The sequence below is a fragment of the Haliaeetus leucocephalus genome, unplaced genomic scaffold (assembly GCF_000737465.1).
Source record: "Haliaeetus leucocephalus isolate CR32 unplaced genomic scaffold, Haliaeetus_leucocephalus-4.0 Scaffold339, whole genome shotgun sequence".
NCBI classification, from domain to species: Eukaryota; Metazoa; Chordata; class Aves; order Accipitriformes; family Accipitridae; genus Haliaeetus; species Haliaeetus leucocephalus.
The window spans coordinates 14294951-14318303 of NW_010972775.1; the positions used below are offsets into that span (position 1 = coordinate 14294951).

At 43.4% G+C, this 23353-nt stretch overlaps 1 protein-coding gene across 2 annotated transcripts in view; it reads right to left on the reverse strand.

Annotated features, from left to right (window-relative positions):
* CEMIP (cell migration inducing protein, hyaluronan binding) overlaps positions 1 to 23353 on the reverse strand; it is a 54547-nt gene that overhangs the window by 22802 nt on the left and 8392 nt on the right. For both annotated transcript variants that reach the window (XM_010571941.1, XM_010571940.1), the window contains exons 6-12: positions 22105 to 22175; positions 21269 to 21364; positions 20517 to 20638; positions 18173 to 18314; positions 17172 to 17363; positions 6761 to 6936; positions 5963 to 6172 (exon numbers count right to left, since the gene is read on the reverse strand). In XM_010571941.1, the coding sequence (XP_010570243.1) occupies positions 5963 to 6172; positions 6761 to 6936; positions 17172 to 17363; positions 18173 to 18314; positions 20517 to 20638; positions 21269 to 21364; positions 22105 to 22175 (1009 nt within the window). The remainder of the gene's footprint in view (positions 1 to 5962; positions 6173 to 6760; positions 6937 to 17171; positions 17364 to 18172; positions 18315 to 20516; positions 20639 to 21268; positions 21365 to 22104; positions 22176 to 23353) is intronic.

Below are 23353 nucleotides of genomic sequence, written 5' to 3' on the forward strand. Positions count from 1 at the left end.
TGAGGAAAAAAAGGGGGGGGGGGGGGGGTGAATGGAGGATGTTAGATGTTCAAATCACATCTGGGCTCATTCGTCTTCACGTGGAGTTACATAAGCAGCTACATAAAATGCATCTGAAAAATGCAGCTGAGCTGAAAAAATATTTTTTCAGGCTAACAAAGAGGCGGCAAGTTGTTTTCCAGACAGGCTGGCTTGTTTTACGTTTGACCTTATCCTTTTTTCCAAGTTGTTGACAGAAGCTTTACTTGACCCTGAGACAAATCAGCTGGTGTTAATCAGTGCTGTTCTGGTTTTGGTTTGGATGTTGTTAACATCGGGACACCGTTGTGTTGGATAGAACAATACCCATCACACCACTGAAAGATCCAAGAAAACATTTTCAGGAGCAGATATGTGAATTCGAAGCCTAAGGCTAGGACTGGCTGGGAAGCAACAGCCCTTGGACACACCGTCCCCAGGAAGTCAGTTGTTAGTGGATATGTCTGGGATATGGAAAATTGATTTCAGGTCTCCATTGGCCAGGTGAAGTGCTGGCTCTCCTGGGCTCTCTCCTTGCTCTTCCCATCAGCCATCACCTATCAACAACCTTGGACTTGGGAAACCTTCCTGGCAAAGATTAGCCTGACACCAATGTGTTTCTACAAATGCTTCTGATGAAACAGCAACTGCCAAGGGGCAAAAGGCAATATTAAACTGGATAGAAGACCTATGCTTTTTGGTGTCCCTGAGAGACCTGGGTGCCCAAGTGCCTGAATTACTTTTGTAAACAGGCCTGACACTCCTCTGTCATCTTCATGCCTCATTCTCAAGGCAAGGAGCACCAATGTAAAATAAAATCCCAGGACTAGTGTTGAAATGATTACAAATACGTTTTCACATAAGCAAGAACACTTTGCTTGCCAAATCTATTACAAGCTTACATCTGCACACACATCTATTATGTATCATCCATGCTCCAGTGTAAATCTCTGAACTGGAGTCATCACAGTAAATTAAACACAGCTAAAATGACCTACAAAATGATGCATTCCTTTAAGCTACCTCACTGAAATTTACTGCTAACTTCCCAGATCTAATTAGATTATAGCTTTTGCAAGGTTTTAGGCTTCCTTATTTAGGTGTAAAAACCTACATACTAGACCAAACTGACCCCTCTAGGAAGAATGATCTGTCCCAGCCTTGTAATGGTAAAGGTTTACAGGGTAGAAGAACATTTCAGGAGAGTGAGCTATCTTCAGAAGAAGTTTTCCAACAAGCAGAGGAAGTCTTTTAACCACAGAGATGTCAGAATGGCACAGAAACTGCCACCAAAATCTATTAGCTTTCTCTCACACAACAGTAATACTGGAAAGACACAGCAGTCGGTGCTGTGACATTTAGATGATGGAAAGTTTCCCTAGAGAAACGTTAGCCACTTTGTATGGCCATTTATCTTTCCAGCCAGCACAGCACAGCACTGCTCCAGGACTGGGACAAGAAAACCTGTAGTGACCAGACTTCAGCTGGGGCAAAGCCCACCTCCGTGCACGGGGAGTAACATCGCAGGGGAATGCATCTCCCGGTATGGTGAGAGGGGAGTGAAGCAGAAAGAGGTGTGTGCACTGGCAGAGGAGCTCAGAGCCAGCAAACGCCTGTTGTTCTCCTAACTCATCCCTGAAAGCCCACAGAACAACATGGAGTTATCAGCCAGGGACCTGGTCCCTAATGCATTTGTCACCTTCCATTTGATTAATTACTTTTCCCATATTTCATCTCTCGGTCCGCTCTGACTTAGTTTTCCTGTGGGTGTTTTCATGCACAAGCCCAGTACTGAGATGCTTGGATAGCAAATAAGATGCTTGTTCCAAAATCACTTTTCCAACTGATTTAATTTTTTATTTGATTAAGAACTTCCTAATAGTCCATAATCTTACCTTAACCATGAGTAATTTATGGCCAGATAATGCCCTTCATGGTAAAACAATTGCTGTGTAGTATAGCTGGATTAGTAAAAGCAGATACGACTGAAGCAGTTAGATAGCACAACCTCTTATTCCATGAAGTACAGCTCTGCCTTAGATTCTGCCAGACTGTTTACTGACCTCCATTTAATTTCCCTCCCCAATTGCTGTTTCTATTTTAGCTCTCACACTGAGATCCAGTGGAGAGAGTGGGAATCAGAGTAAAGTTCCATCTCTGGGATAGCAGTGGCGTAACTGGGTGGTTTTATGGCCAATATATTAAACAAAACATTGGGTAATTATTGCATTTTCAAACAATAATTATCATGAGAAGAGAATTTCTACAGCTCTGTTTCCAGAAGAACCCTCCATGCCTTCCAGTGAATATGGATTTGCAAATAAGTGTAGAATAGCCCATCAATGGAAGTAAGCTAATGTTGAGATAGTGACTTTTAGCACATGGTACAGACCCACAGAAAAACATTTCTGTCATCAGGAATGACTGGACACTCTTTTCTCTTAGTGTTTTTAGTATGAGTATCTCTGAAGTGACATGAGAAAAGTGATAGCAAAGCAAGCAGGGAAGCCTGTATGTAAATTACCAGCCTGCTTTAATGACAGTTAAAAATAACTGATGCCCCTCTCCCATTTGTTAAAGCATTTGCACAGTGTCCTGGTTTCAGCTGGGATAGAGTTAATTGTCTTCCTAGTAGCTGGTACAGTGCTATGTTTTTCAGTTAGGTATGAGAAGAATGTTGATAACACTGATGTTTTCAGTTGTTGCTAAGTAATGTTTAGTCTAAAGTCAAGGATTTTTCAGCTTCTCATGCCCAGCCAGCAAGAAAGCCGGAGGGGCACAAGAAGTTGGCACAGGACACAGCCAGGGCACCTGACCCAAACTGGCCATCAGGGTATTCCATACCATGTGACGTCACATCCAGTATAGGAACTGGGGGGAGTGGGAGCGGGGAGGGATTGCTGCTCGGGGACTAACTGGGTGTCGATCAGCAGGTGGTGAGCAATTGCGCTGCGCATCATTTGTATATTCCAATCTTTTTATTATTACTGTTGCCATTTTATTAGTGTTATCATTATCATTATTAGTTTCCTCTTTTCTGTTCTATTAAACAGTTCTTATCTCAACCCACGAGTTTTACTTCTTTTCCCGATTTTCTTCCCCATCCTACTGGGTGTGGGGGGAGTGAGTGAGCGGCTGCGTGGTGCTTAGCTGCTGGCTGGGGTTAAACCACGACACACAGGTACTCAACCCCAGTCATGCAAGAAGCCCCTCTGAAATCAATGGCTTAATGTTAAGAACATCATTAAGTGCTGTGCTATGCAGAGGTTTAATAGCCCAGCTAGACTTTTTGTACGGCAATTTGCAAAGTGTAGTTTGTGCACATCATCAAGGCAAATTTTCCCTCAGCGAAGTATGCTTTGGATCTACCTGATCTCAGAGGGAATGAATGTTACCTGGGGAAAGACATAGCTCATTGCTGTTTGCACAAATGGTGATCATGCATGTAGAAACAGGCAGTGCTGCCCAAGTAAGAAGATAACAGGCAGTGAGGAAATGTGTAGAATAACTATCATAATCACCAGAGATCCATGTGGGTCTCTGTGAATATATCTGGGGCAGAAGGAAGAGGAAAGGAAGGAAAATAGAGTCGGAAAGCAGATGAGGAGATTGTGGTGTGATCACCTGATGAATCAAGGCATGGAGCTGCTGACCGCAGATGTCTATCACAGAGCAATGAAACAACATTTAAGTGATTCAAAGTCTGGAGCACACCTTCTGTGATGCAATGGGACAAACTTGGTCAGACTTTTATTTCACTGGGGCTTTCTTTTCAGTTGTCAGCAGTAATTATATGGTTAAAATAAAAACCAGGTAAAGTATTATGAGTAGAGTTTAGTATGAGTAGAGTTTAGTATTCACTCATTTTGATAAACTATAATCAACAGGGATTAAATTCTTGACTAACGTTTCAGACTATATGTCCTAAATTCTAAGTTTCTCTTGGGTGTCTTGTCATGGAGGCAAAGCATGGTCATTTAGGGAATTGTGGCTGTTGGGTAACAGCAAGAGAATCAAGCTGCTTTCATCAGCTACATCAGCCTGTCTAAATTTCATCATGCCATCTTGGCTGGAAAAGCCTAAGCACATGGATCCCTATGCCATGGATCCCCCAGGGCACATTTGTCACTTGGAGAAAGCACAAGAGACAGAACTATTTCCAAATGCTCTCTATGAGCCCATGCGTCTGACCTATAAGAAAAATGCCAGGCTTGGGTATTTGGTTTGGCAAGTATTAATCAACAGGGAATGAAGACCTCATATTAGATCCAGAAGCAGGGCTTCAGTTGTTCTGCAGCTTGTCAACAGCTGTGCAACCTCTGTGCAGCCAGAGAATGTGTTTATGGTGCCATTGGTAACAGCCCATGATGGTGTGACAAATAAATCCCGCAACGCTGCCCTGCCACTCTCCACATTAATCGTATACTGAGCTGAGCCCCTGTACTGCCTGCTTCGAATTGGGAAGATGCCGTATGACCCTGAATGCCTCATCTAATTTATATAATAGAATGTCTTTTTTCTTCAGAAGCCGTGTTCACTTGGTACGTTTTTAGGGTCATGTTACAAACTTAGAAGGACAGAGATCAAAACCAAAGCCTTGCATTCATAAATAGCAAATAAAAGCTGCTCTGCTTCTGGAGCTGTAATTTCAATGCCCTTTCTTCAACTTCTGTGCATTTTAATTATGTCTGTGACTTTCCTTTCCAATGTTGCCACTTTTAGAGGTTGTAGCCTGCAGTCCTTGCCAAAAAGAAGACTGTAAGATGAAGCCCTTGATGTGCTAGAGTCAGTAAAGGAGGAAGCATTCATCAGCAAGTAAAGGGCAAAAATTGTGTCTTAGCTAGGTGTTGAAAGCAAATGCTACTCCCCAAATAAGTTCAAGGAAAACAGATTCTTACAGGCTCCTGCTATGAGATGGTACAGTAACTTTAAAACAGTGGTATAGATATGAACTCCTAATGCACAGTGACTATCCAGGTTACAACTGCCAATGATATGTCTTCTCTTAAAACTCTGTTATATATGGTAGCAGGGCTCTTGACTGTACAAATGCTCCTCTTTGGGGCTCTGATACACTTTTTTCCTTTTGGAATCCACCGCGATCTCACTGAATGGGTGAGAGTCCTTTGCCTACAGAAATCTTGTCATTTTAGGACTTTGTATTTGAGCTGATACCTGGGGAAAAGTTGTCTAGTCAAACCTGATGTTTATGTCATTCCTTTAGCAGCTCTGCTTTTGAGATAGATTTCTGCACATTTCCTAAATATGGGTAAGAAGAAGCCATTAGAGATGGGGTGAGGGTGAGCAAAGCCTTTTGGGGTTATGTACCAGTCTCCAGGGTGCTCAGTAAGGTAGTGTTGTTTTCCCTCTGCATCCTTAACCCAATGAAGAAGGCACTCCTACGTCTGGGGAGAATCTGAATGTGTTCCTACCATCTCTGGTGTGCTGTAACTTGTCTGGTAAGCATAGGTAATTTTATAGATTTATCCTAAATAATTTCTTGTTTTGGGGGGTAACAGACAAATCAGAGCTCTGTGAGCGCATAATGTTGTGAATGGCATTGCAAACACAAATGTTTATCACAGGAAAGATGAAGCACACTTAAACCTTCTGATTATTCTCTTTAAATAGCAAGGTCTCTGTCTATAGATAGATCCAACTACTCATTAGAGATGGGCTGGTCTGCAGACATTGCTGCACACAGACAAAAGCTCAGCCCACTCTGAGTCACACGCAGCCTACAGTGCCACATTGGCCTCCTCCTTTTTAAAGCAGGTTGAAATATGCCTGGAATATATAGCCTCATAATCAGGATGGGGGAGGAGTAAGACACTACCTCTAACAAAAAAACACATCACCCTGCAATAATTAAGCTGTATTCATGCTATGAGGAAAAATTTTGACTGGTGCCTCAATCTCTAAGGTAGACACTGGGGCTTCTTACCAGTAAGCCATTGGATCCATGGACTGTGACGCAGCGGGAGAAGGTATGGTGGATGGAGACATCCTTCACGTATGTTGGAGGGTTGTAGCCTCCTTTCTCATCCACATCTCCAGCCATATGGAAGTGAATTGGGTAATGTCCCATTGTCTGCTGGCCCATATATTTCAGTTCTAGACCTTCAATATGAGTAGCCTTAAAATTAAGAGCAATCTGGAAAACAACAGAACATCAGTCAAGAAATATAAAAGACTGTTGAGGGCAAGAAGGAGGGGACTACAGGGATAGGAAATGTTGTATAGTATCTGCTAGAGAGATTTACTGCGTGGAAGGGAGTGCATGGCTGCAGAGTGAGGGAAAGAGGGTCAGGGTGGTTAAGAAGACCATAGTAGCTCTTTGATCCCACCACTGCTGCCATGGCTACATTTGACTTAATTTTAGAAGGAAAACCATTTGCATTTTTAATGGTTTCCATGAGTTTCAGTCAGCTGGGATCAAATCAAACTCCCTGGGCTGAGCACCACCAGAATCTGGGGAAAACTGGGATCGGGATGTGGAGACTGTATCTTGGATGGGTTGAGCACCAGCCTAGCTGGCTGAGCAATGTCTGCAGGGGCGTGAGGTGCACTTCAAAGCCAAGGGACAGGCAGCAGCAGCAGAGTGGATCTGCTGCACTGTGGGGAGAGGCTGTTTGCTCAGCGGCTGACACAAGGCGTTTTTCCCTTTCTGCATCCTGGCTTCCTTGGTATGTGAAGGTGTGGCTGGGTGGAGGAAAGTGCAAGGAGAGGGCTCCAGCCCTACCTTGATGTGTCCCCCAAAGGTGTCGAAATCAAAGAAGGAGCACAACTTGCTGCTGTATTCATAGCACTGGCCCTCCATCTCGCCCATCACCACAACGTTGCGGCTCAGCAGCCCCACTTCTGCCCGCATGTCGACACCATCAACGACTTCGCCAATGTGGAGGTACGTTGCTTTCCCTAAAGGAACAAGATCCAGTTTCAGGGTTACTCTGCCAATGCTGCTGGTTTCCCCTTGTGCTTCCTGTGGTGGGGTTGGCGTGATAATGAAAGGAGTAATTGAATCAGCAAAAACTGTTGGCTGACTCCTCAAAGGAGGGAAGGCTGGAGCACAGGTGTCACCCAAGGTCTTGCTGAGATATTTGCAATAGAGGAAGTGGGATTTTTGGTCTTAAGTTGCTTCATTTAGGCAGGGAGTTAAACCAACATTCTGCTAGACAAAACACATTTCCTACCTTGAAAAGGGACTGAAATCATTCAAGATCTTTTTACTTTGGATTACAATGCAAAGAAAATTGATGATGTAGCTACTGAAAAGTCTAAATCCTCAAGGTTAGCACAGCACTTCCCATAGTGAGACACTGGGAGCTGCTCAGATTCCACAGCACTACTCACAGGCGAGCATCAGTCTGATCCTGCTAACGCCATGACTGTTAATCTAAGCAAGGAGAAGACTGGGCAGAAAGCCTTGTGGAAATTGTGGCTTGGGACAATTGCAACCCCTCATCCAGCCTGTGGGCTGCAAAACCTCCCACTGCCTGCCCTCCCAACCCTCTCAATTTTAGATCCGCTTATAGGCCTCCAACTTGCTCTCAACGCTTTCCTCTGCCCTGGTGTAGTTAGAGTCAACAGAATCTTCCATCTACCCTAAGCCACATCTCCCTTTGCCAAGCCATGTTGCTCATAACCCCCTCTGCACTCACACCTGGCTCCATGGAGGGGTTAAAAGCACAGAAAGCTTTCCCTGGCCTGACCAGCAAGGGGTGAACTCCAGGCAGTGCGGATGTCTAGAAAGCAAAATCATCTCTTTGCTGTAATTTCATTCAAACTTATTCATACTCCCTCCTTCCTTCCGTGGCTTTCTGCAGAGAATGCAGTTGGGAAAAGGTTCATCTTACTGACTACATTGTGTATTATTCCAGTAAAAATAAGTAATAAACTCTTTAAGTAAACACTGAACTTTAAGGAATGCTACACTTGCATGTATTTCATTTCAATGCAATCGTTCAAATCCATAATTAGAAACAAATGGCAAGCCTGAAGCCTGGCTATCACTGCAAAACACTTCATGCTTAAGCAGAGGTGCCAAGTTTAGGGGAGGATTTTGAACACTGAAACAGTCTTGTTTTTAACCAAAACATGATGCTTTGACTTTATAACAAAGATAAGCAAACACTATTCACTCTCTCTTCTCTGCAGCTGGGAGCAGTGTAGTTTGATGGTAATATTGGGATTTGGGAAGGGTGAGTGCTCCGCCTTGCTCCAAGACTGCTGTGTTGCAGGACGGGGTTCACACCACTATATGTGCCCTCTGCCTTGGCACCTCCCCCTTCAAAATAATGGCATCATGTGAAAAAACACTCTCTGTTAACTAGAGGAGTGGTGATGGCAGAATAGGTGGATGCTTTTACCCAGGGCTGTGGTGGGAAGATGAGGCTCCTCTGAGCTCCATGCTCAGCCCCAGAAATGAGGGGCTGCAAGCGGCCATGGGTTTGCACCTCGCCCACTTTTGCAACTGCCTCCCTAGAAAGTCATGGGCTTCCCCGCGGTGTTGCCCTGAAGCCAGTGAGCCTCATCAGGTGTGTGGCCAAAACCAGACCCAGCCTGTCCAGAAAGTAGTTTCGCTTCCCTTATTCACATACATTAAAAAAGCCACTGCAGTGAGTGTCCTCCATGCTGTGCTGGAGCCTTGAGTGAGTCTATTAAGGAGCACAGCCTCTCATTATAAAACTGGTTTTAAGCTGTTATTTTTCAGTTTCCCCCAGAGCTGACCTTTCTTGATTTACTGAAATGCAGGAAGAAGTTCAGATAATCATAAGAACATCCTATTTGAAGCCACATCTCCAGGATTTGTGGCAGTGAAATTAGATAGGCAGTTCTGTTATTCATGCGCTGAGTTCTAGAATAATAAATGTCATGCTTGCATGTATTTAATTTAATTTAACACCAGTCCAGACATGCAAAATAGGGTAAGCACTGACAGGAATGTTAAATACGGACTAACCAGTTTCTAAATATAACTTCTTGGGTGCATGTTTTTCACTTTGTGCTTTTGCTGACTTGACTTATTTGGAGATAAAAGGAGAGATGGAAAGCAATTCCCTTCCAATGTAAAAGTGGATTTTGAATAATAGCTCCTTTAACAGAGTTTTGAAAAACTAACCTCTCCTCAAGGCAGCCAGAAATTCAAGCTCCCCATGGCAATGCGGCCGTGCTCCTGAAATGGTTCGTGGCAGACAGACCCTGGCACGGTTGCCCTCAGGTGCTGTACATGCCCGCTGGGAACGAGCACTCCAGCACCAGGCACTTCCCATGGGGCTGGGAGGACCACGGCATGCATTTACAGACACGTGGCACTTCCAGGGAGCCGCTGGGGCATGTTTAGTGATGGGCATGAAAAAAAACAAAAGAGGCTGCTCCGTGGCGAGTTCGGGGAGTTCACACAGGGACGGGAGCATCTCACTCTGCAGAGCTACAAATTTGAAGTTAGGCTGCTGCTCACAGCCAGGACACGGAGCCTTCCCAGAGAGCAGCCACGATATCTGAAACCTTGAGCACTGACCACGGGCAAACCTAAGCCAGGGGTTTGCAAACAGGCACTGAAGTTAAAAAGGCAACACTGTGCTTTGAACATGGGAGGAATGTATCTGCTGCTTCAGCATCAAAGCTGATGCCTGTGATTGCCCAACCGCTAACAAACCCAGGGTCACTGATTCACTGTCTCCTCCTTTGGGCTCGGTCTTGCTGCATCCCTCATGGACAGATGTTGCCACGCCAGCAGGCCAGGCTTGTGCCATGTTATAATCTAAACCAAACAAAGCCTTGCAGTGACACAAATTACGTCTCCCCACAACAGGCCTGTGTGATGGACTAGGAAAAGCACCCTGGGTTTGCTGATGTGTTTGTCATACCAGTGCCTCCAGTTAGCAAAACGTAAATTCACAGGGAGCAACTCCTTTAATCTGTGGGCTTGCCTGGTAGAAGTCTTGATTCAGCAAAATATGAGCACATTTCCATGCTTATTGCTCAAGACAGTGATTATTAAAGTCACCAGTTGTTGGTACAGACAAGGTAATTATTAAAAGAAAGTATGCATTAAAATAAACATAGATGATCCACTAATCAAGGGCATGCTTATGTCAACAAAGCAATTCAAAGCAGAGTCTCTCCAAACTGTACAAAGCTCCAGGAAAACCTGCCATACTTGAACGTAGCCATAAAACCTGGGTTCCAGGCCTTATCAAACATGGGAAGGGTGGAATTTTAAAACTATTTCAGCTGCTGCAGATGTGGAAGAGGGCTCAGCTCTGACGAGTTATGCAGATGTCTCTGAAAACCCTCCCAGGTACACTCATGCATTCCTAAATGCCTTGGCTCTAAATGACACAAACTGCTAAATCTCCCTTTCAGAAGTGAAACAGGCACTTGAAGGTCTGGGTTTGGTGAAGATAAAGTGGAGCTAAAATGCTCCTGGATTTTTTTTTTTCTCTCTAAAGAGTCTTTTGTTCTCCTTTGGGCTCTCTAAGGCTAAGACCTTCTCTCTCATGGTCTTTTAATGTTTCCTAAACAAGAGTTTTTAAAGGAAATGCTAAACACAAACTTGTCTGTTCAACACCACGTAATCCAGTGACAGTGAACCCTTCAGGGCACCTTTAAAATCAGTGCAACTCATTGTAGATGCCAGCCCAGACCTCTGCCAGATTTAGCATCTTTGCCAAACATTTGTCATCACTGGTGGTAATGCCCCTATTGCTTATATTTAATAACCAACAAATGTTCACACAGGCATCTTGTCAAACCCTCATTATTCTGAATTATCTTGATGGCGTTTGCTATTGCATCCCTAAGCCACAAGCCTGTAATGCAATGCAGCACAGTTTGGGTGAGCTGACCAGCTTCTTGAGTCACGCAGTACAACCTGATATTAATGAATAAATATTCCTCGAATTCATGACTTTTACATGGAAAATTAAATTTCCAGTAAAAAGACATACAGCAGAAAGGATGAAACTTTATAAGGAGTACGGAGCTAATTAAGCCTTCTTGGGACAGTTTCCTACTGGGTGACTCATCCTATTATAGCCCTTCATTCCTTTTGTCCTTCAAGATCCTGCATGGTGCCCCACAAAGGTCAGAAATAAACCCTCCGTTGTAGGAGTGTGAACAGCCTTAAGTTCATGTGGATATTATTACGTGTATCCTTAAATGCTGTGTCAGATCAAAGCCTCTGTAGCTGTTTGGTTTCAAGGCTGATACGAGTGGATCTTACTGCTGCAGATAGGTGGGAGGAGGATTGGTGTGGACTGAGGGCAGCGCATCTGCTTATGCTGGCTTTAACTGTGCACTGTGAAGTCTCTGCAAGGTCTGGTAGTGTTTTATCCAAATGGCAGTGTCATGCTCTTTCCTAAGCCCACTCCTGTCCCACCTCATGCCCTCTTTCTGCAGCTGCTACTTATAGAATCATTTAGGTTGGAAAAGACCTTTAAGATCATTGAGTCCAACCGTCAACCATGCCCACTAAACCAGGTCCTGAAGTGCCTTGCCTATGCGTTTTTTGAATCCCTCCAGGGATGGTGACTCAACCACTTCCCTAGGCAGCCTGTTCCAATACCTGACAATCCTTTCAGTAAACAAATTTTTCCTAATATCCAATCTAAACCTCCCCTGGTGCAACTTGAGGCCATTTCCTGTCATCCTATCGCTTGTTACTTGGGAGAAGAGACCAACACCCACCTCACTACAGCCCCCCTTCAGGTAGTTGTAGAGAGCGATAAGGTCTCCCCTCAGCCTCCTTTTCTCCAGGCTAAACAGCCCCAGCTCCCTCAGCCGTTCCTCATAAGACTTGTGCTCCAGGCCCCTCACCAGCTTGGTTGCCCTTCTCTGGACACGCTCCAGCACCTCAGTGTCTTTCCCGTGGTGAGGGGCCCAAAACTGAACACAGTACTCGAGGTGCGGCCTCACCAGTGCCCAGTACAGGGGAGCAATCACCTCCCTGCTCCTGCTGGCCACACTATTTCTGATGCAGGCCAGGATGCCGTTGGCCTTCTTGGCCACCTGGGCACACTGCTGGCTCATATGCAGCCAGCTGTCGACCAGCACCCCAAGGTCTTTCTCTGCTGAGCAGCTTTCCAGCCACTCTTCCCCAAGCCCGTAGCGCTGCATGGGGTTGTTGTGACCGAAGTGCAGGACCCGGCACTTGGCCTTGTTGAACCTCATACAACTGGCCTCGGCCCATCGATCCAGCCTGTCTAGATCCCTCTGTCGAGCCTTCCTACCCTCGAGCAGATCAACCCTCCCTCCCAGCTTGGTGTTATCTGCGAACTTACTGAAGGGGCACTCGATCCCGTCATCCAGATCATTAATAAAGATATTAAAGAGAACTGGCCCCAATACTGAGCGCTGGGGAACACCACTTGTGACCCCCCGCCAACTGGATTTAACTCCATTCACCACAACCCTCTGGGCTCGTCCATCTAGCCAGTTTTTTACAGAGCGAAGAGTACACTTGTCTAAGCCATGAGCCACCAGCTTCTCAAGGAGTATGCCATGAGACACATTGTCAAAGGCCTTACTGAAGTCCAGGTGGACAACATCCACAGCCTTCCCCTCATCCACTAGGTGGGTCACCTGGTCATAGAAGGAGATGAGGTTGTCAAGCAGGACCTGCCTTTCATGAACCCATGCTGGCTGGGTCTGATCTACTGGTTGTCCTTGATCCCCTGGTTGTCCTACTTGGCAATCTGCTGACATACTTCTGTAAATGCTAGGGTTTTCTCTCTCTGATCTTCCAGGTTTTTCCTCTCCTTATCCTGACATGTAAGTTCTTGTGGCTGGAATAGGAAGATTACGCAGGTCTGGTGGACAAACAGATCAAATTCTTACTTAAATCAGGCCCAAACCCAACCCTTCTGAACTGCTGTGTAAACTCGAGTATGTTTCTGACAACTCTGCTTCTAGGCAATGCCCAGAGGTAGAAGAAAGAGCTCTGCAAGACTGTTAGAAAGGGCCATTTCATGACATTTCCTGCCCAGCCCTCAAGCACTGGGATTGCCTTAAAAAAAGAGCTTCAGGCAAGTTCCAGCCAAAAAGATGCCAACTTCTAAACAGAGCCCCCTAAATCTCTAAAAGTATCTGAATTTTGATGGTGGAGTAACTTCTCCCATCCTTAAAGCACACGATGAATGCTGACACAGGCTGTGAAGTTGTTAGACAACTACGTATCTACATTTTCAATTTGAAGTTCTCTGCATGAACAAGATCACAGTAAACTCCGTATCTCTAGCATTTGCAACCCAATAAGCAGGATTTAAGATATGTGTGCTTGTAATCATAGATTCACCAGTATGTGGGATAATTGGACTAATTATGCCAGGCACAAATAGTTTTTTCATGCTTTATCGAGAGCATATAGGAGCACAAAAGAGCATTTCATCATTTTTGTTCCATGGTGAAACTTATCAGCATTAGTAGTAACTTCATACAGAGCAACCGAGATGCAGATAAGGCTTGTTTCCCAGGGAAACTAGACAAAATACTTGATCTTTCCTACTATCCAGTTCTATCATAACAACACAACCCTTCCTTCCTTCCTTCCTTCCTCCTCCCTCCCTCTGCCCTGTACCGTTGTCCCTCCCCAAACCTTGTGAAGTTGGAAGTTCAAACAGTTTTAATCTGTTCCCACAGAGAAAATAATCTAGGCACAAAAGAGGCAAGTGGAGAAAAAAGTTCCATTTAAGTGAGCAACCATTTGACCGGGAGCAGGACCTGCAGAGCTGGGTCCTCATGCAAACCACGCTTACTCATTGGAGCCACAGTTTTGGCATTAGTGTAATTACTCCAATAAGGGAGTGTAGAAGATCAGTACCTGGGTGCCCTTCCTTGCTTTCTACACTGAGATTTGCAGAAGTCCACATTAGACAACTAAATCCTACTAAAACCTGATGGCAACTGAGTATTAACGCTCTTAAGCTGTTTTGAAAACACCAGCCTCTAATCAACCAGTTTCTAGCAAGTAAAGAAAGTATGAGTTTTCAGCAGGAAGTATCAGATATAAATAGGACATGAGCTAACTAATGAGTTTGACTTACTTGGCACAATACGCTAAACCATGTGTATTAAAATATTATTAAATGATGACAGCATCAATTATAATTAAACCTTGGTATGCCAAGTGACTGCCACACCAAATTGTCTATCCACAAAACAGAGGTTTTCTGCCATTTTTTAAGCAAAGAGACTCTTAAGTAGTTCAGACCTGACATTTAGGTTTTGTTTTAAAGAAAAATAGAAAGGAAAAAAACCAAAGATTAAAAGGGAAATAAACCATCACGGGTAGGAATGGTTTTACCATTTGTCTTTCAAAGGGCAGACTTTTGGAGTTCTCAGCTGCTAAACTAAGCCTGTTAGGAAAATTAAGCCATTTCACTTATTACAAATGACATCCCTCTAAGACGCTGTATATGAATGTATCTATCTGTGTGGAAGTCTTTTCTTGGAAGGAGCAAAGCAATCTTGCATATCTCACACAGCAAAAGACAGGCAGACATTTATGATGAACGTCTTCTGCATGCAATTAAGAGCCTAATGTGGCCATGCAAGCACAGGCTGTGCAGGGGCTGCTCACCTGTGTTAAGGCTAGAGGCCAGCCTACCACTTGCCAGCTATTTTTACGTGCTTGCTCTCTGTCGGCTGTTCTTCCTTCACGCAATGTTTGATGAGCCACTGGGACAAACAAAGCCCTATTTAACAGAAGTCTCACAGGTAATTAGTTGAATCCAAATAAATTTCATCAAAGTCAGTGCCTGATCATGGGACAGTGCATTCACATGTGCATGCCCATGCACAGAGAAGTTTCAGTGCAAGCCAAGCCCTCAGTGTGGTGGTGTTTGCCTCCTCCAGCGACAAGCATACCTGGAAAACCACCGCTGCGCTACTGCCGTCCGCCTGGCAGGGCAGGGAGAGCGCAGGCAGGGCTCTGCAGGCTGTGGGCAGCTGCAGGCATCGCGGAGGGGAGGAGGCATGGAGAGCACCCACCCCCTGGCTCTTTAGCAGTCCTTATTCTGGCTAATTGCATGTTATGGCACAGGGCAATGGATGAAGTTACACCATGGCCAGGCACAGAGCAGCTCAGAGACCTCCTGGCTCCTAAAGACAGGGGGGAACTCTCAGCCTTGCCCAGGTTTTATTTCATTTAGACTGAACTTAGAACCAGGCAGATTATTTTATTTTCTAGTGTGAATGTGCTTTTGTTACAAGAAAGTTGGATGTGATTTTGTATTACTGGACTAGATTTTGCCTTGATTTATATAATCAGTGAAATCCCATTGACGTCAATGGAGTTGCCTGGATATAAGTAAGGGCAGACTTTGGCCCTGGTGTTCATGTCATTTGTGGTAATAAAAGGAATGTCCTAATTCTCCTAAAGAGTAATTGGAGACCAAGAGCACAATTATTTTAACAAGTGTTTCCATTGCTTCTTTACTTGAAATTCACATGAACTTTTTTGTTGTTTTTAACCCTTTATTCATTTCCTTAAACTAACTTAGTTGCCATTGTTGTGGAAGATAAATGTAATTACATGAATTTCACAGAACCATTAGATTATGGGAAGCCCAAGAGAAATATTCCTATGTCATCTTTATTTTTACTGACGATCTTCCAAGATCATCTTCATGATGTGACTTGTATCATACTAGTCTGGTACAGTTTTTCCAATAGCTCAAAACTTGCTCAAGAAAAATATTCAGCTTGGAAATGTGTCTTCTTTGAAAGTACTAGTCATTTTAAGTCATAAGACTATGATACATTCAAACTGTGAATAACGTTTTTCTTGGCTTGATGAACATCTCTCTTTTGGGCCATCCAACAATGAATGGCTAGAGCTCTGTGGGGAGGCAGTTGCCAAAGGAAGTATATTTGTACCTTCCAGAAGATGTTGCATCAGAGATAGTGGTGAAGTAGTTCATTTCACAGAACTGAGAAAACTCCCTGGTGCATTGGATGTTCCAAGTACCCTAATGATTTCTCAGAAAGATCTTACTGTAAATGCAGACAAAACCTCTGCCTAGAGCAATTGCCAGTGTGTAAGGAAAAGATAAGGTAACATGCATGATTTACCACCAGGCAGATGCTGCCTTTGAAATACAGCCTCAGCTATTACATACTTTTATATTGTAAAATAACTTCTGCTTTTGTAAATTACAGAAGTTAAAAATTCCTCATCTATTCACAGAAGAGGCTGTTCACGTGGTATTTCCATGCTCTGCTTATCAGTGTGCCAAAACATAGTTCTGGAAGGGAAAGACCACTTCACAGACTCAAGTGGAGATGCAAATCTCCCGTGCTGGATTTCACTTTTATGCTCATATCGGTGATAGTCTGTGCTTCATCATGGTTATGCTACTTAATTGGACTTAGTATCGGAAGGCCACTTTAAAATCATTGGACTACAATGTCTTTTCATCAAAAGCAATTTGTTCTGGAGTTGAGCTAGTCATCGTCAAGAGACAAATGCTGTGGGTCTGCACAGATTCCTGCTCCTCCTGCTCAGAGGAACTCAGGCAGCACCCTACCGACTCCGTCTCCCCCACGGCTGTGGCTCAGGACAACTTGCTGGACACGTGACCCCAGAAATGTTTGGTTAATACATCACTTCTAAGCAATGCTGTCTAGAGACACAGTAAATGAGAAACAGTAGCTTCAGTAGTACAAAACAGTATTTCTAAAATGTAAGATTACAGTTCTTGTTAAATATAACTTTCTTAGGAAAATAGCCAGCTGCACATTACTTCATAGCCTTACAGGCTTTCATGGTCTGCTCCTGCCCTAGCTCACTCTTCAGATCAGCTGTGCTCATCTGCTTTCTAGGAAGGGATACATTTTCAAATGCAGTTACCTAAAACTGAACGTTTCAAATACATGACCTGTATTTGTCTCTCTTAAATAGATACATCCATTCACTAGTGTGCTTGGGGACAAAAAATGGAGTCAGCTATGAAAAGGGCAGGCAGAAAGGAACCAGAACCAAGCTAGATGGCTTTCAAGCAGAAAACGTGTATGTTTTCCAAAAGCGTCTAAAAATTAGGTGTCAAATTCAAGTGTCTTTCAACTCTTTGCAATTCTTAATGGAGTCACCTTAGCGCAAATGACAGAATTTGTGAACTGCAACACCAGCATGACAAGATGAAGCACCTTACCTGCTACCTTGACCTGGGTGGGTCTGCAGGCTCTGCACGGCAGTACTTGGAACTCCTCTGCCTGGTACATGGAGTAGTCAGTGCTTGCAACCACCAGCCTGTCTCCAGGTTTCCATGAGCTCACGTCATCCACCAGATTCAGGACCGTGCTGTTCACATTGGTGTCAATGGTTACCGTAAGCTTTGGTTTCACTGAAAAGCCAGAATGGAAGGGTGGAGAATTCAGTTAATCTTATCAGAAAATGCTGGCTGTTTTTTTTTTTCTCTTGCCTGGAACTCCACAAAAATGATTTCCTCATGCAACAAAAAATAGTTAACTCTTCCAAACATGTTTTTTACTGGCTTTGGCTTGGAAAGGGAGCAAACAAGAAAGTGTTTTCCTTCAGTCGCAGGCAGGTGGTTTTTCCACTAACCCCAGGACTAAATTTAAATGCAGATCTTAGCGGCTCATTTTCACCACACCCACTTAGCAGCAGCACTTGTGGGCACTGGCCTCTGTTATTTACAGCAGTCAAGTGGTCTTTAACATGACTGTTTTTTCCAGCAAAACAACAGTCTTCCACCTTTCTTCTTCCACCAGCTGAGCGCTGAAGAATCCTAATGACCTGTCTAATGCCCAGGTTAGGGACAGCAGTGTTGGAATTAATAACTACAAAATAAAGTATTGCTTTCAAAACCTGTTGTCTTCACACAGTCTGACTAATCCTACCTCATCCCAAAATGCTTTAGCAAAAGACAAGATATTTACAGGAAGAGACTTGCCAAGTATTTGCCACAGCCTTGCTGGGCCTTTGAGACAACACCCTGTTGCCTCTGTTAGTGCTCAGGAATTTTTCCCGAGATAAATCTTCAGCCGTTTTATCTGCGTTCATGTCAATAGCCCAGCCTAAGTTTTAGCTTGGGAAATTACTCAAGTTGTTCTTACACCAAACAAGAGCCAGTCATCAGAAGACAGTATTTCTGCTTTTCCCTGGTCTGGCTTTCAAACATGGGGCACATACCAGATCTGCCACACAGGAACCGTACTCTGTAGTTCTGGCAGCCCTCACCCGTCTGGTCCTTGCCATGGCACAGAAACCTGTAATCGTGGCCGCTCTTGTAGAAAACCTCAGTTGTTAAATTAGCTCCATCAAGCGTCATTGCCTGGCATGGGAATGGAAATATAAAACAGGTAATACCTTGAGGTGAAGGGATTTCACCAAAACATCGATGCCATCAGAAGAGGCTTTTGCTTTGTTTTGGGTCATGCACAACAGTTGTATAACAAAACGTGATTGTTATATATGCTATCCAGCCGGCACTCCAGCTGGTGCTCAAACACAGCTATTTTATCCGAAGCTGCATAGATTATTGCTAGGTGCATGCCTTTCTCCTGCATCTATATTAAGACTATGTGCTTTTTTTGGGACGAGTATTTTGAGCTTCACTAACATCTGCCTCAGTGCCCTAGATTTTCTCTTGCCATTGGTTTGAGGGCAGATGAAAAGACTGAACACAGATGCTTGCACCCAAATGAACTCATGGTTTCAAGCCTCCTCACTGCACTCATTTCATTGCTTGTGGCTAGGCTATGTCTGAACCTTGCAGAAGAAAGAGGTAGGGGTCTTATTTCTTCTTTGCATGGATCAGTCTCTCTAAGACAAAAACAAAGCTGCTGCAATACCCATCACTCTAAAAGGAACAAGAAGAGATGGCCTTTTCTCACATACAAGTACCAGCCTGTAGAGCTGCCTTGAGAAAAAAGGCTGTATCATGCCAAGAAGCAGTGCGATATGTAGCTTCTCCTGTGTTCCTGCTGGGGCAATGTCACCCCTCAGGGTCATGTTAAATTTCACAGTCTGGCTCTGTAGCTTGTGATTCTCTTGACTCTTTCACAAAAATGTGATGCCTTGCATTGGGCAATCCAAATATCACGTGCATTTTAACAAGGCACCAGGAGATGAGCCATCTTTCAGTGAAGGGCCTGATCCCGATTCTCGCACTCACACAGACCTTCCTTATTAATGCATATACCCCGCTGCCATGTATAGGATTAGCACTGTCAGCTGAAGGAATGCACCTCTGGCTGTGCTGCGCTTCTGTTATTATCATCATATCTTCAATTTTCTTGTATGTAGCATAGCCAGAGCAGACCAGCTGCTATAAATCAGTGTGACTTTATGAAAGCAATGAGCAACACCAGATTACACTACCTGAGGATTTGCCATAAGATCTGCAGGATAAACTGAAAAATGTTGTCTCACTTTTAATATACATGGAAAAAAAGTAACTGTCATTTAACAGAAGAGAAAAAAAGGTTCGTTTCTTGAACAGAATAATATTTTTCTTGTTTCTCTTTTAATATGCATGCTAGAAGGGGCTGTATCATAACAAACATCTGACCCCTGTTTTGAACTGAGTTGTCACTTCTAATATACATATATGGAAGCAGAAATTAATGTGGATTTGCTAAGACCTGGCAGAAAATTATAGGGCAGTTTTTTCCTTTCTGTTCAAGAGGAGATTCTTTGTAACATCTAGCCCTGGAAACTTTCACTCATACTGTCAGCATTCCCATTTACTTCAGTAGCGGCATTCTTGTGAATAAGGACAACTCCACTGGTTTAGAGTATGCAGGAACCTTAGGTTTGCCTCCCACAGATATGAAGTATTTTATTGTCTTTTGCTAGGCAATGCTTCTGCTATAGTTATTTTTCCAGGTAGACATATAAAGTATATGGTGAACATATGCAAAAAAAATCTTGGGTTTTGCCTTTTTTATTTTGTCCTTAGAGAGGCTTTTGCAGTCTCAGAAAAGGTATATGATTTCTCCTCAGCATGCTGGCCTGATGGCATAATTATAATGTTTTGCCCCAAACAGAATTCAAATTTCTTTCCACAGAGGAAAAGCAATTGACACCAAGAAATGGCTGGAAGTTCACCGGTATTTTTGGCAACCTACTACAGCTGGTAGCTTTACCATCTCATTACATTTTGTGATTAATTTTTTAGGTAGGGTCCATTCCATGACCATTTAAAAACTTTGAAATTTTCATGTGCTTTTTCCTTTTAATCTTCCAGCAGGGAACCATCTATTTCATGATCGCTTCTGTGCTGTCCCTGACCCCACCTGTACTCCTTTTCATGCCAGAAGCCAGAATTTACTGAAAAGAGCTCAATTCTATAAACTTTTGTCTCAGAATGATACAAGACTGGGTATCAGATTTTGTTTATTATGTATTAGAGCAGTAAAATAATGTGTCCTTTATTTAGAAACAAAAATTACTGACAAGCACAATTATTTTGGGGTGCAGTGTCAGTCCAAAGAGGACTTGCCCCTCTAAAGTGTGTGGTGAGCTAGCCTACCTGGATGTCAAAGGGTTGCCTACAGATTTTATCAGGATGAGCAGCTTTGAAGTCAGAAAGCTTCTCCATGTCCTTAGATCCCGCTTTATCAGGCTTCTCAAACCACTCTGTCCATTCGACATCTGGAGACAAGTGCAAACAAGAAAATTCATTTGAAAGTCAAGCTTAATGAATGCAGCAAAAATGCATGAAGCATAATACGATCTCAGATATCATTCACAAGTTTCTCCACTGATGATCTGATTCCTGCCTCTTCCTGCCAGTCTGTCAGCCACTTTGAATGATGCTGTGAAGTGTAACCAGCCAAGGGAGAGCGGAGTTATTAAAAGCTACATAACTGGAGTATGCAGTATGAGCATTATTAATAGGTATGGATTTTGGATCTGTGTCCTCCCTAGCTGCCTTTTCTGATCTTCAGGTCAAGTTACGACCAGTTACTGTATGTTGTCTGAAACATGGACATGATGACTATGCAGTCAAAAGAAGTAAGAGGTTGTGTGTGATCTCTCAGATCATAAGAGATGGAATTTCATACCCAGTGCAGTAAAGGAAAAAGGATCCCAGTTATTCAGAGAGTCCTGGAGACAACTGGGGAAAGAATCTGTGCGTGTTCTTTACTTGGGTTAGCGGTGATGTAAACAGCAGCTAGCAAGTCCACTCTTCCCAAATGGAAAAGTATTGCAATAAAAAGGATGATTCACCCTATTTGCCAGCTATCTACCACTGAGTTAAATGGCACAGAGACCTCTTACCTTGAACCCACTCGCTAGTCGAAGAGACGTTAAAATGTTCTCCATTCTCAGCTTTGAATAGTTTGAATACTTTGGCCACAGCTGACCCTTTGTGACCTGTAAAAAAGCAAACATTGGTAAAATCACTGAATGCAATTGATAAAAGTCAGAACTGAAAAGGTAATGGTCCATGTGTGTGTTTGCATATTTTGGCTATATTATCCAGAATTAGCCCTGCACAGCTTCCAGAAAAATGTAATGATCTTGGAATGAGGCTTCAGATACTTTTATAACTGCTTGGACAATCAGGAGGAAAAATCTTCAAAAATCAAGAAACAATTAAAAACCCAATGATTTGTAACGTATTGCTATTTTTATTTGATGTTGTAGCAAGCCATGTTGTTAGCTGCTCTTGAAAATGTCATGAAAAGACACAGACTCAAAAGTCTTCAGCTTGCAAGAAAATGGTTTCACAAGAGTTTTTGAGGCTACCAATACAGGATACACTGATTAAATTTTCAGCTGGTGTGAACTGGGTTTATTCCACAGCTTTGTGTCTAAGAGAGGCAGTGTCCGAGCTCAATGGAGTTACACAGATTTACACTGGTGCAGGATCTCACCTTTTATCTCAGGGTTTGGATAACCTAGGTTATACGCCACTCAGCTGTTTCAGCTGCATTAATGGGAAGAAGCAATATATACAGACAGCATACAATTAAGTATGTCTAACCATCAACTGCTCACAGCTTCGATGTAATGCAGTGTCAAGTGAAAACACCGTTGACCAAATTAATCTCAGCCATAACTCCAATAACTCCCAGAGATAATGTCAAGCCAGCATTTTGTATATGAATTACCTTGATATTCAATGTGGTCTTCAACAGAAGAGGAGGGATTTCCTTTAACGGTAATAAAACTCCATGGGTGCCTGGAAAATGAAATGAGAAATGATTAAGTTATGTCATGTATGAGATGCATATTTTTTATAGCCCGATGTTCTTGCTTTTCTTAGGGGCACAACATTCAAAACAGTCTGATTAGTGTGACAGGAGCTTAGTTAAAATTAAAAGTATCTTAACACTCTGTATTTCTTCAGTAAATATATCAAAAGAGAAGGAAGTTTGAAGACAAATCCCTGCTTAATACATTCCTATAACAAGTGTGTTGCTCTTAAATGAGTGTTTAAAGAGTCTTGTGTGTGACAGACCCAAGGGACACTGGCAACTCCTTGGGGAGCCTGAAAATCTTTTGTGAGGGTGTGCGTGTGTGTGTGTATGTGCGTGAGTACACTAAAAAATATGAAGAGAAACCACTTCTGCTTAAATAAATATAGCTCATACTGAAACCTTGTATATCACAATTGTCTTTGGAATGACCTATGAAAATCTCTAACAGACAGACTGGCTGGCAAAGGACAATAAAAAGTAGCTAGATAGTCTCGGCATATCTAGTTTCCTTATTTTGAACATTGAACAAGGTTTATGAGTCTGATTTGTCTGTTCAAATCTGATCCCATGTCCAGAAGTAAGTTCATTACCGCCTGGTGGTTATTGGTTGAGTAGGTTCAATAGCTATCAGCAGCACTGGAGAACGAGCACATGGATGGGTAAGCAATGGAGACAGAGACTAAAGTGCCTCCCAACCTTGGAGGTGAACCCAATTAGTAGGGGTCAGGAGGGAGTTTTCTCTTCCAAATAGAAGAAGTTCAGGCATATCTGCTCTTAATGACTAACAGAATAAAAAATATGCTTTCAGGATGGTAGGGAGACTGTCACCGCTACCCTGAATTTAGTAGTCCCATAGATTAAATCATGTCTTTATAGGTATAAATGCCCAGTGATTTCAACTGCATCAAGATTCACCCTTGAGTCCTGCAGGTCACCTTACATTTATCATCTGCTGGTATAAGCGAAGTCATAAACCGCTCCGGGACTTCAGAAGAAAACATACACAAACATTGACAGATAGCCACTAAAATATGCACAAATCCCCACCAGCTTGAGCTGGGCTTTGCTGGGATTCACAGCCCCGCACTCTGGGGGCAGCAGGAGCAGGTTCTGGGTGAGCACTGGTGCACCCCATGCCGTGCCGAGGGCCCACGCACAC